At 40.0% G+C, this 12,134-nt stretch overlaps 1 protein-coding gene across 1 annotated transcript; it reads left to right on the top strand.

Moving 5' to 3' along the window:
• Positions 1-6,532: 6,532 nt before the first annotated feature.
• LOC139623540 (LIM domain transcription factor LMO4-B) lies at positions 6,533-10,889 on the top strand. Its single transcript, XM_071481820.1, has 5 exons — positions 6,533-6,877; positions 7,663-7,903; positions 8,006-8,102; positions 8,433-8,591; positions 9,640-10,889. The coding sequence occupies exons 2-5, from the start codon at positions 7,689-7,691 to the stop codon at positions 9,646-9,648; spliced, it is 480 nt and encodes a 159-aa protein (XP_071337921.1). The 5' UTR covers positions 6,533-6,877; positions 7,663-7,688; the 3' UTR covers positions 9,649-10,889.
• Positions 10,890-12,134: the final 1,245 nt, after the last annotated feature.

The following is a 12,134-nucleotide window of genomic DNA, read 5'->3' as shown; positions in this document are numbered from 1 at the left end:
GATGTGTCTTATTTTTTTATTAAAAAATGTATTTAAATTATTGAGCGGCTTTAAATAAACAAAGTATGAGAGAATCAGACTGAGAGAATCTGTATCAGACCCTATGTGTGTCCTGAGTCTGAATTTTGATTTTGTGTCCCCATTGTGCTTCTCTGCTCTTGTGTGGATTTTATTATTCATTTTCCCATGAAAGCTGCTGGAGTTTGGAGGGAAAGGAGAAAATTCAGACAGGAGTTGGTGTGTTAGTGTCTCTGTGAGACTGCTTTGAGCTAAGTAGCTAACAGCTAGTATTATAACATGCTCACAGTGATAATGCTAACATGCAGGTATACTGTTTTGCATTATTACCACCTCAATTGAACATGTTAGCATGCTAATATTTGCTAATTAGCACATAACATACAGTACCGCTGATGCTGATGGGAACATCATTAGTACATATACCATATTTGATAATAAACCAAGTACAGGGCAAATGTAATTTTTTGGCCTGATGGTAGCTTGAGGGGGATAAAAAAAATTATTGATTTTTATCTTAAGGGAGGTTAAGGGAGAAGACTTGTCAAACATGTCATCTTCCTTAAAAGGCAGGGCCAACATGTCAAACACTGTTCAACCATAACTACCGAGCTAAGGAACTTAAAAGCCAAAGCAGCACTTCAGGGGGAACCTGCAGTGGCTGTCCCCAGGCCTCCCAACAGCGTACACTGGCCATGGCTGGATGGTGTTGGGTATGAACCAAAAACATTCACTGAACTGCAGCTTTAATTGGCAGTGGTAGTTTTCTACCTGCTGAGTTACACTGGGAATATACTTACAAACAACGGAGGTAGGTGTTCACATGCTGAATGTCTAGAAGAAGAAAAATGTATTCCACATTGAAACTGTGGTTCAGTCAGCCAAGATACAGCCTATAAATACCACTGCCATTGGTTTGGCAATCATCAACCTTGTGTCTTTTTGAGGTCTTTGTTGTAACAGCAGATCATCAGTGTTTTACTCTTACCACTGAGTTCTTCAGTCCACATTTTCAGAGCTCGGTGTTCATGTTGCCTCATGGCCTTACACAATGCTCCAGCTGCCTCTGTGGCACAAACATTACGGTGAACTACTAAATTCCTCACCCTGGCCTCTGCCTCCTTCTGAGAGGAGGGAGGAACACCCTGACCTCCTGTCTGCCTCAGTCAGAGCCCAGTAAGTGGTGTATGCTGCTACTTTACCAATTCTTCGGTTTCCACTTATAACTATACCAGAGATATTTAGTATTTGAGATCATAATTGAGGTGTATATTAACTTCTTTGGGGACTATAAGAATTTGCATGTTCTTCCCGTGTCTGTGTGGGTTCCCTCTGCGTACGCTGCTTCCCTCCCACAATCCAAAGACACACACGTTGGGTTAATACTAAATGTCTATGGGGATGAATGTGAGCGTGACTAGTTGTTTGTCTCTATATGTCAGCCCTGTGATAGACTGGTGACCTGTCCAGGGGGTACCCAGCCCTCTCCCAATTGGAATTTTCTCTAGCCCCCCGCAACCCTGTAAGGATGAGTGGTATAGATAATGGATGGATGGGTGGGTACACGTAATTTATAATTCTGACCAAAGGGTGGTGCTAGAGAGAAGCTCTTTATACTATTTTTGGCTTGACCACAACACTGGGGCCAGCCCTATAGCCTCAAATGTCCCTGACTGACTGTCTGAGTGATCATATTTCCACCACTGGTCAGCCGAGTGCCTCATCACTGAGTTGGAGTTTCTGGTGCATCCATTACAACAAATAAACTACTATAGCTTGTTGTTTTGTTTTTACATCCCTCAAACTGCCCACTGTACACAATCAGTAGTAGTAGTACAAAGTAGTACCAGTAGTAGTAGTACCAAGAGACTAGGTGGTGGAAAACAGTGGGTAACGTGGAACATTTAGCGGCTAAACAGCCAAATATGGGACTTGTTAAGCAGAGGGGGGAGCGGCAGTATTTGGATGTTTGTATCCACATTGCATCCTGGGATCTTTGATGAGTGACTAGCTATAGCTAGCAACATCAAGCCTCCTTTGACTCAGCTTCTACTGTTGTGAGTGGCGGAGGGGTTTGAGGTGCCTTTGTGTTCCAATCTGCTTGTCTATTTGTGAAAGTCACTGCACACCACTACTACAGACTGTAATGAAGGGGAAGAAACAAACTGGACAAAAACTTTGGACTTACTTCTTACTTATATAATGTGTACCATTACTGCACGATCATACTGAAATTCATTCATTTCTGCTGAGAAATTATCAACTTCCTCACTTTCCCTTTCTGCAACACACCACTGCAAAACTCCATGACAATCCTGTACCTGTGGACTCAGGAGACAGCAAGCATTTAGGACTCATTTCTAAACTAATACCACAGAACTCAGTTAAAACTGAGGCGCTTACCCTCAAGAGAGAGAAAATAGAGCCTCAGGTTGAATGATCTCTCCACATCATAGTGAGTGGCTTCCTAAATGTGACTGTCTTGGCAGCTGGTGGTGCTGTGATGCTCCACAGTAGTTTGTATTGGCTGGGAATTCAGACTGGAAGTTACAGGTGTCGTCCAGCTCACAGAGAGCTGTAACTTTCAGCATGGGCTTGACCTTTTTATACACAGTCTATGGGCTTAACAGAGGAACAGGAAATATGTCAGAAATCAACAGGGCCTCACAGAGTGGTGTAAGTTAGCCTGGGCTACCATACCGACCACAGCACAGGAAACTCCACCCCCACCTCAGCACCATGCACTTTGAAAAAGGATGTATCAAAATGGTTCCTTTTCAACACAATGTGGGACAATTACACGTCTCCATATGACTTGTTATTGGCTTGTTGTTCTGAAAAGGAATGCGTAGAACATGACTCAACCTCTTTTTAAGAGTTTGACAGCTAACAGCTTTTATGGAACTAAAGTCAGCATTTACACGGATCCTGTTTAGACTGAGGGTTCATAGTCAAGTAAACACTGCGACATCAACACTTGTCCAAATTAATACTCCTACTAAAAGAACTACTCTCATTGTGTCTAATACTAGTGCTACTGATATTGATGATGCTACTACTCCAGTGTTGGGCTCCAGTGGCTACTAGCATGGTGACATTTTATAATTAGCAATAAAAACTAATTACAGATAATTAATTTTCATAAAACAAAGTTCTGGACAAATTTAAATTCTGACTTGATGATAATGTTGGATGAAAAGTTAGGAAAAAAGTATTAAAGCAATCCATTCAATAGTTGTTATGATATTTCAGTCTAGACCAAAGTAATGGAGGGACAGACTGACATTGGTATCATGCCACTAGTGTGGATGAAAGGGATAACTTAAAGACATTGGGTGTGATTCACAGTGCTGGTAGCCCCAGTTTGGTCTCCCAACAAATACAGTGTGTCCACAGATCAGTCAAGACGCCTCCACAGTGAGGGGCAGAAAATAGCTCTACATAAAGAAAAAATTAGAAGTAAGGGCCTGCATTATTGTGCGCATGTTGCTAGAGGTTGGTACCAGTAAGAAATGGCTGCATGTTATCATCACCCTGGTTGTCTCCTCAAAAACAGAATGGGATTTTTACATGGGCTTTTGGATTACTGAAGAAAATAAACTGTGACAAACAAAAGTTTATGAGACTGACTGTAAATGTTTTGTTCAACAGGATAATCTTCAGTGATAAGTATAAACACAACTAGGCCGTAAAGGATGGACTGGTGAGTAGATTGGTTTTCATGTTGGACTGATTACGTTTATGCTCCCCGACAACCTCTGTAGTCTCACACTTGTTAGCAACCAGCCTTTTTTAAGAGAGGAAAATCTTAAGGAAATCACGTTTACATATAGTGAAAATGTCTTGAGCTTGTGTTAACCACAGACCGTATTTCTGCAATAACCCATTAAAAAAAGCTACAAACTTTGGGATGACAGAACAGGAAGTGCTAAAATTATAACTAATTTCCAGGTTTTAGGACTCATTCCTGTACCACTTTAATCTTGTTTTAGATTCACATTTTTGATTTATAACTTTTATTCCTTGTTGTTATTGTAAAACACTTTGTAACTGTGTTGAAAGGTGCTGTATGGATAAAGTTATTATTATAATAATAATAATTATTGATTACAGATTATCATGGCTTGACTAACACCTTGCTCACTTCAGTTAATCTGTGTGAGCTGAGCTCCATCTGGTGTAGAACTTTTCAATGAGACACTTAACAAAAACAAAATGTATATCTCACATCAAGCTGCTTCTTGCTCCTCGCCATCTGGTCCCTGTCAGTTGAGGATCTTTTCAGGATCTGGGCTTTCTGCTCTTAAACAATCTACAGAGCAGTCATGGCTAAAGATTTTGCTTTAGATTAACATTATTCAAACAAAACAGTTGAAATGTGTATTCATATTTCTGAAATAAGGGTGTTTGAGGTATGTATGTATCTGTATGTTAACATTACATCTTTCTCTGTTTTGTAAAGAAATGTGTAGCTAATGCTAATGCGACTACCACTTCTGCACTAATAGCACTGTCAACACTGCTGCCACTGCTCTATTAATAATCAAAACTGCAACTACGATTTAATTTATTATGCAACCAGTTTCAAGGCCCCATGGGCAAGATTGGAAATGGATGAACTTTGGTGACTCCCAGTGGTATTATCAAAAACAACTGGGACAATGTCTCAGTGTCCCTGGATAAGTAACTCATAGACTACACCAGTTTTCATGCTGTTGATGTCTACAAACCTGCCATTGAAAGTGTAGTTTAATAACTTAAATGATGCTATAGTAACATTGATTATTTTACTCTGACAAATTTCACTGGAAATGTTACTAGTGTTGCCTTTATGTTGGTCGAGGCGTGACATGAATGTATTTATTTTGTTCTCTAGACCAGTTTAACCTGTCAATTCATGCCTGTGTCAGTGCATATATATATATATATATATATATATATATATATATATATATATATATCATATATCAATCAACTAATGTCAATTTGTGAGAACAACAAAGGAAGAAATAAAACAGACAAAAACTTCAACAAAGAGAACACATATATAATACATATATATATATATATATATATATATATATATATATATATATACATATATATATATATATATATATATATATATATATATATATATATATATATAATTTAAAGGTGAACTAAGTTGTAAGATCTAATATTTTAATTTATGTCAGAAAAATTGCACAAGACTGCTGAATCAACAATTTCCAGTCTCTTAACTAACCACAAGTAGCAGAATGTACAGTGCAAACCTGCCAGTGTCTGATCCCAACATTATAGGATGCTGTCCTCTACTGGAACTTGGCTGGAAGTACAGCAGGGTGACAGGTTAATGTACTGAGACCTACGACCTAGAGACCGATCTACTGCTGGAGTGAATGAATGAATCCTGAAAGAATCCTGAACCTTCAGCAGTGCTACTTTGACCTTCCTTTGACGTGGATGGAGGAGATTTAAAAAGAAAAAGATTAAATGTGCCCTCATCATATTCCATATGTTGCATCTTTTATCAATGTAAAAGTATGATTTTTGTGGGGGATTCATTGCTTTATTTAGCCATATAATACCTGAGATTATATTATAAAAAGAAATATAAAAGAAAACAAAAACGATGGATGAATGGAAGGAAGGATGAGATACTGACTTGCAGACACACATTCACATGTGCTCAAACATAGACCTTTTCCATAAAACCTATATTAAAGAATGTGTGATGTGTTGGATAACAATTAAGTTCAGAATTTGATTTTTACCTTGAAATGAATAAATTCCACAACAGCATCTTTAAATTAGCTTCTGACTTTTGGAAATTTGCCTTTTTAATAGTGACAGGCTATACATTAAGATAATAAGTTGTGTGTAAAGATATGGTAAAGAAACACTGATTTCACTAGATGTACTTTTTCAAAAGCAAAAAACAAAAATCAAAATTCAAAATTCAAAAACAAAACAAACAAACAAACAAAACAATCAAAAATCAGATTCATATTGACAGTTAAAAGAAAACTTTTGTTTTCTTTTAACTGTTTTTACTGTTTTTACTTCTGTTTGATCAATGTATAGCACTTTGAAAATGATGTATATCCACTGAATCTCTGAATCTTATAATTTTTTAAAACATATTAGAATTCTGAATATGATATCTCAGCAAATAGTGAAATTAATTTAAAATGCAATTAAATATTCATTTTTGATTCACTAGGCAATGTAGGACATTTATGAAAATGTTTCTTGAGCCCATTTCCTCCTTGTACAGTTATTTACAGTATTAAATAGGAGGTTTGATCCCCATCAATAAAAGCTGTTTCCCATGTCCATACCGCGCACACACGGTAACACCCTACGGGATGTGCATATTAATAAGCAACTATAAACTCATAAATCATTTTGACTGTGGCCACGCCTCCTGCTCTCCCATTGGCTGCCGCACGCTTCATGTGGGCTGAGTCCTCTCGGTAATTTAAATAACCCCTTGCGCAATTTGATGAATAGTGTCGCTGTCAAAAGCGATAGAAGCAGATGAAGGTGCGCAGAGAGACGGACAGCTGTGACCCAGAGGCGCGGGAGAGAAGCTGCGTCATGTCTCCTCTTCGCGGTCAGGCCTACGTGTAGTTCTCTCCCGGCGGAGCTGGATGTCGGCGAGAGTTTGCTCAACTGTTCCCGTCGCCGCGCCGTCCCGGGCTTTACGTTGTGTTGCTGTGCCTTTTTCCGGAGAGCCATGGAGAGCAGTCCAGTCTAAGTGCTGCTTTACAACTCTGAGCGGGTCGAGCTTTTTGTGATTATTCTTCCACCTCATCAAACTTCACCGCAGGAGGAAAACCTTTGGCTCGACGAGGTAACGTGTCTCCCCCCCCCCTCCGGGCGCGCTTCTGGGTAAAGCTGTCCCTTCAGCTAGCTCTGTCTGCGCCGCTAGAATAAGCGAGATAGTATGCTAAGATAGAAACGCTCAGTGCGACGTTAGGACATACTTTTATAGTGCTTCCAGTGTCATTATTGGCACTCTTTCAAAAGCCCCCCTCCCCCGCCCCCCTTCTCCGGTCCACTCACACACACTCACATCAAAATACACCGGTGACATAATGCCCCCCCCGTCCAGAAAATAGAAAATAAAAAAAACACACACAATCTATGTCAAATCAATGAAATTTTATTTTTGATAGAGTTATAGCGAAGATACATTTTTTAACTTTACCCACAGACGCGAAGATATTTTAATTCATAATTCCTGTATTGATCAGTGTTCAGGTAAACCTGTTACAGGTCTTAAAGTAAGTTGCAGTAATGCTGAACGTTTTCCGGAGCTAGTGGAAAGTGGGCTGATGTGTGTGTGTGTGTGTGGTCATAAATACCATGAACCCCTCTTTGTAGTTACTACTACTACACACACACACACACACACACACACACACACACACATCAGATGGACTGTTGGCCAATATTGCAAAGTAAATATCCACCAGTAAAATCAAATAAATACATTTCACTCAGAAATTATTCTTTGAGGACAATGGATGAGTATTTAACAAGCACATGGGTGTTCCTGCTATATTAAAGTGGTGGTAAAGTGACCGTAGCTGGATCCAGCCCTTACACCTGTTTCATATGTCATTTTTTGTCCAGGAGCCTCTGAGGAGCCACATCACAACATGGTGAACAGCCAAGCGTCAGGCGTACCGCAGGCCCCCAGGTCGTGCGCAGGATGTGGAGGGAAGATCGCAGACCGCTTCCTGCTCTTCTCCATGGAGCGCTACTGGCACACTCGCTGCCTTAAGTGCTCTTGTTGCCAAGCCCAGCTGGGGGACATTGGCACCACCTGCTACAGCAAAGGGGGCATGATTCTGTGTCGGAGCGACTACATCAGGTGAGAGGAAGGAAGAGGTGGAGGAGGAGGAGGAGAGGAAGCTGCTGGTTTTAGATTTTGGAGGCTGTACAGACTGAGCAATCTGTGTTTTTGTGTTTGCAGACTGTTCGGGCACAGCGGGGCGTGCAGCGCCTGCGGCCAGTCTATCCCAGCCAACGAAATGGTAATGAGGGCACAGGGTAATGTTTACCATGTCAAGGTAAATCCCAAGCTCTCACATAAACACGCTTTGTCTCATGCTGCTTGTTTGACAAAAAAAAAAAAAAAATCAGAGATTTAGTGAGATGAGATTTGTCTCATGTGTCACTTTTAACATTTGTTTGAGCCATATTTTAAGAGCTTTAAAGGTGTTTTTACAATGTATTAGTCCGCAGTGTTTCATACTGTAATTAATATTTATCCATCCAGTATCAGTATCTCATAGCAGGTGACAAAACTTTTGAGAAAAACTTGTGGTTATTTTATGATGATGATTTCACGCTCATGGTGCTGTAGCAACCTGATCTTTGATCTGTTTTCACCTTTGCAGTGTTTCAGCTGTGCCACCTGTAGAAACAGACTGATGCCTGGCGATCGCTTCCATTACATCAATGGTACAATCTTCTGTGAGCACGACAGACCCGGTGCTGCCTTGCTCAACAGCCACCTCCCTCCACTTCAGAGCAACTCGGTGCTGACAGACCAGAAGGTAAATAAAAAGGGTTGCAGACGTGATGCTACAGAGCCATCTGTATTTACAGCAGAGTGTGAATTGTCCTTACATGAAGATCACTGTGCTCTAATGTGAATAATAAAATCTGTTGATTCCCCCTGGGAACAATGGGGGGAAGGAGATGCTATTAATATGGAAAAAAAAGATGCAGCAATATGGGTGAAAATGTGACAGCAGAAAAATCAGATCAAATCATGCTATTTTTATAATGCAACCAACAGCATTTGCACACAAAAAAATGTCTGAAAAATAACAAAAAAAAAATTTCCCATTTTCTGCTGCTTTTTACTTCCACTTCACCACATTTCAGAGGGAAGTATTGTACTTTTTATTGTACTGCATTTATTTGAGAGCTGAGTCACAAGTTACTCTAATTTGCTTCAGACAAACAACATCATGAGTTTATAAAACAAATTGTTTAAATGAAGCTACTCAACGGGAAGTTTAAAGTTTAGTCCACTTTGACCAGATGCAACATTAAAATACGGCATAAATACTAATGCATCAGTAATAATAATAATAATTCAATGTTATCATATGTAATAACACAAACTGACATTATTCTGCTGTATAATTGAATGTAGATTCTTGTTTACTTTTATTTTGAATGCAGGATTTTATCGCCATTGAGCTTTTCCTTATTTGATCTTTTCTTTAATTTTTCTTAAAAAAAAAAAAATCATGAATCTTCCACCATTGAAACTGGAAAATATCAATATGAAATTTTACTTTGATAAGCTGCTGATATGACAGTGCTCTTGATAACTAGGGCATTATTATAATCTAACAAATTATTTAATGTCATATTGTATTCTGTTTTTAGATTAATTAATCTTCAAATATACATGTTCATTTTATTTTTTCATGAGGTTGTCTCTGGGAGCTGAAATTAACTTTAATTCAAAATATAGAGAAGCCTTGAATGAAAAGGAAACGAACAGAAACAGCTGTGGGGCCATACAGATGGAAGTGAAGAGTCTGTTGTGGCCGTGACCTCACCCTCTTCCTCCTCTCTGGTCTGCAGGTTTGCTGAGTGGTAGCAGTGCTGTGTGTCGCCCTCGCCCTTTTCTCCCGAACTTCACTTCTCCTCGTTGCACTCCTCTTCTCCTGCTACTGTCGCCGTTGCTGTGGATTTTCATCACCACCTCACCTCTCTTCCCACAGAGAGGACGCAGTTTTTCACCGACACGTCCCGTCTGACACCGTATCAGACATTCAGTATGCCGCATACAAAAGTCACATTTATGTTGTGTTCAATATTAAAGTGGTCTGTGCATCATGCAAAGACTCACAGAGTGTGTGGACTGCGATGGCAGAAGGCTCCTTCAGGACTAACAGAAAGCTCAAGGGAAAAAAAAATGAAGATGAAAGCCAGTGCCAACTGGAAGAGGGAACAAAAGCTGTTTGAATGAATTTTTGATGGACTGCTGTAAAATGACTGTGAAAGCTTTGCTTATGCCATGTGGCATTATTTCCCCTGAGCGTCAGTGTTTTTAATGAACTCTTGATCTCTCTCTTCTATATGTTAATCTGAGATCTTAACACACTGAGGATTGAATGTAAAATTTGTGGGGTGTCAGGCAAAATCCAGAGTATCTGAAAATGTCCAGTCATAGGGAAGCGTTTGAATAAGTTCCACCAGAAACTTTTTTTAAGCACTCAAGGAAAAAGGAATTTAAATATTTTGCTGTTACCTGTGATTACTCATACTTCAGATGCCCTGAACACAGAACTGAAATGATACAGTGAAGGTTTTTCTTTTTTTCTGTGGAGTTTTATTCCTTTATCAGATGCCTGTTCAGTGTGTGAAAAAGTGGAGTTAACTAAAATCCTATTAAAATGATTTTCCTGTAACATGTTGCAAAATGAGCTGAGGTCATTTTGAAGCCCCTTAGCAGCATTAGAGTGACATTGTATTATGTGGTACCTAGCATGGTGGATGTGGCCAGCTCTCTCACTCTCTTTAACCCTGTATGGAGAAAACATGCCTGATTACCCCGAGGAATGGAATTAGGAGGCTTGAGCTCTGACCATTTACAGAAGCAATTAAACATGAGCCCTGTATCTTTTCCTCTGGAGCTCCTGTGGGGCTGAACTTGTGGCATATCCCGTGGCTGACTGGCTCGGTGGCTGCCTGCCTGCCTGTCTCTAATAAAGCCTAATCTTAAAGCAGGCTAATTAAAGGGGAGTGGCCCCCTCTACATCCAAGGCACTTGAAACAATCTGATGTATTTACTCTTTACCATGTTCCAATTAAAGCTCCTACACAGCCTGGTTTGTTTCCCATCACAGCTCTTTGTTCTCTGCCACTCTGCATGGCTTCTGAAAATTATTTTCCTGAGCTGCATCTAATTCGCTCTAACTCGGTGTGCCTTTTTAATGCTATGTAAAAAGTCTCCATACCATCAGAGCTTGGGAGTTAATCTTAGTGTGATAGCAGTTGTGGAGTATGCAGCGTGCAAGAAGCAGAAGATAGCATCTGCTCTACTTTCACACCTTGCTTGGGAGCATGGCAGCCATCAAACTTGCACCTTAATGCGCTTAGCTATTTCAAAAAGTCCCACTTGTCATGGTAGGTGCTGATACTGCATCAATTATTTATTCCACGTCTGATCAAGAAGCGTCACGCAAATTCATTAACGTATGCAAATGATCACAATTACAATTATCTTTGTATCGTGATGGTGAAGAAATAAAACCGCGGCACATTCCCGAGTCCCACCGCACCACAAGTTACACTTTGCATTCAAACTAATCAAGCCTCATCTGCCTTTTCCTAATTAGCCGGAGCGTTTTCAGATGCCAATTAGCAGGTCTCATGAAAAGGCTCTTTGCCATGAGGTGATGTCTTTTATCAGAGCTTCTGCAGGTGTGTAGCTCACCATGTAGCCTGTGTCATAGGAAAGTGTTTATTCCTGCTAATTAATCATATTAACACATGCAGATGAGTGTAATTGCCTGAGCTCCTCCACCTCACACTGCGTGAAGACACAAGATGATGCCAGGATATTTTTACATGCTCATCATGCAGGGAAAGAGGACCGACAAAGCCTCCTTCTTGCCCAGACACTCCTGTGATATAGATCCAAGATGGCTGCCTTCCTTTAGCCCAGTTCCATTCTGATGCTAATCTGCTGCTCTGTCGGCCAGAAGCTCTTCCTGACGACACGGCCTCTCTGTGTGTGGAGAGGCCAGACCGAGTGTTTGGATCCAAACAATGTGCTGGCATTAGCTTAACTGCCTCCATGACGGTGGATGTGAACAGCTGCAGAACCCAGAGGCTCAGTTCCCACTGTAGTTTACAACCATTGTTTGAATTTGTAATTCAAAACTGAATTATTGAACTGTTCCTTTATTCTGAGTTTAATTTTTTGAGCTATTTGTAAGTTTTGCTATTGCTACATAGCTAATGTTAGCATTAACAGCTGTTAAGAAACGTTGCAGGTACAAACTTCATTCCTTTACTCGCCAAGAGTTTTTGACAGCAGATGAAAGGAACACAAATGTAAACTCTTGTTT

This window comes from Trachinotus anak, unplaced genomic scaffold (assembly GCF_046630095.1).
Source record: "Trachinotus anak isolate AG129_WGS33_773 ecotype Australia unplaced genomic scaffold, CSIRO_AGI_Tana_v1 ptg000008l, whole genome shotgun sequence".
Classification (NCBI taxonomy): Eukaryota; Metazoa; Chordata; class Actinopteri; order Carangiformes; family Carangidae; genus Trachinotus; species Trachinotus anak.
Note: the sequence above shows the minus strand (reverse complement) of the source record. Positions and strands in the feature narration are given on the sequence as shown.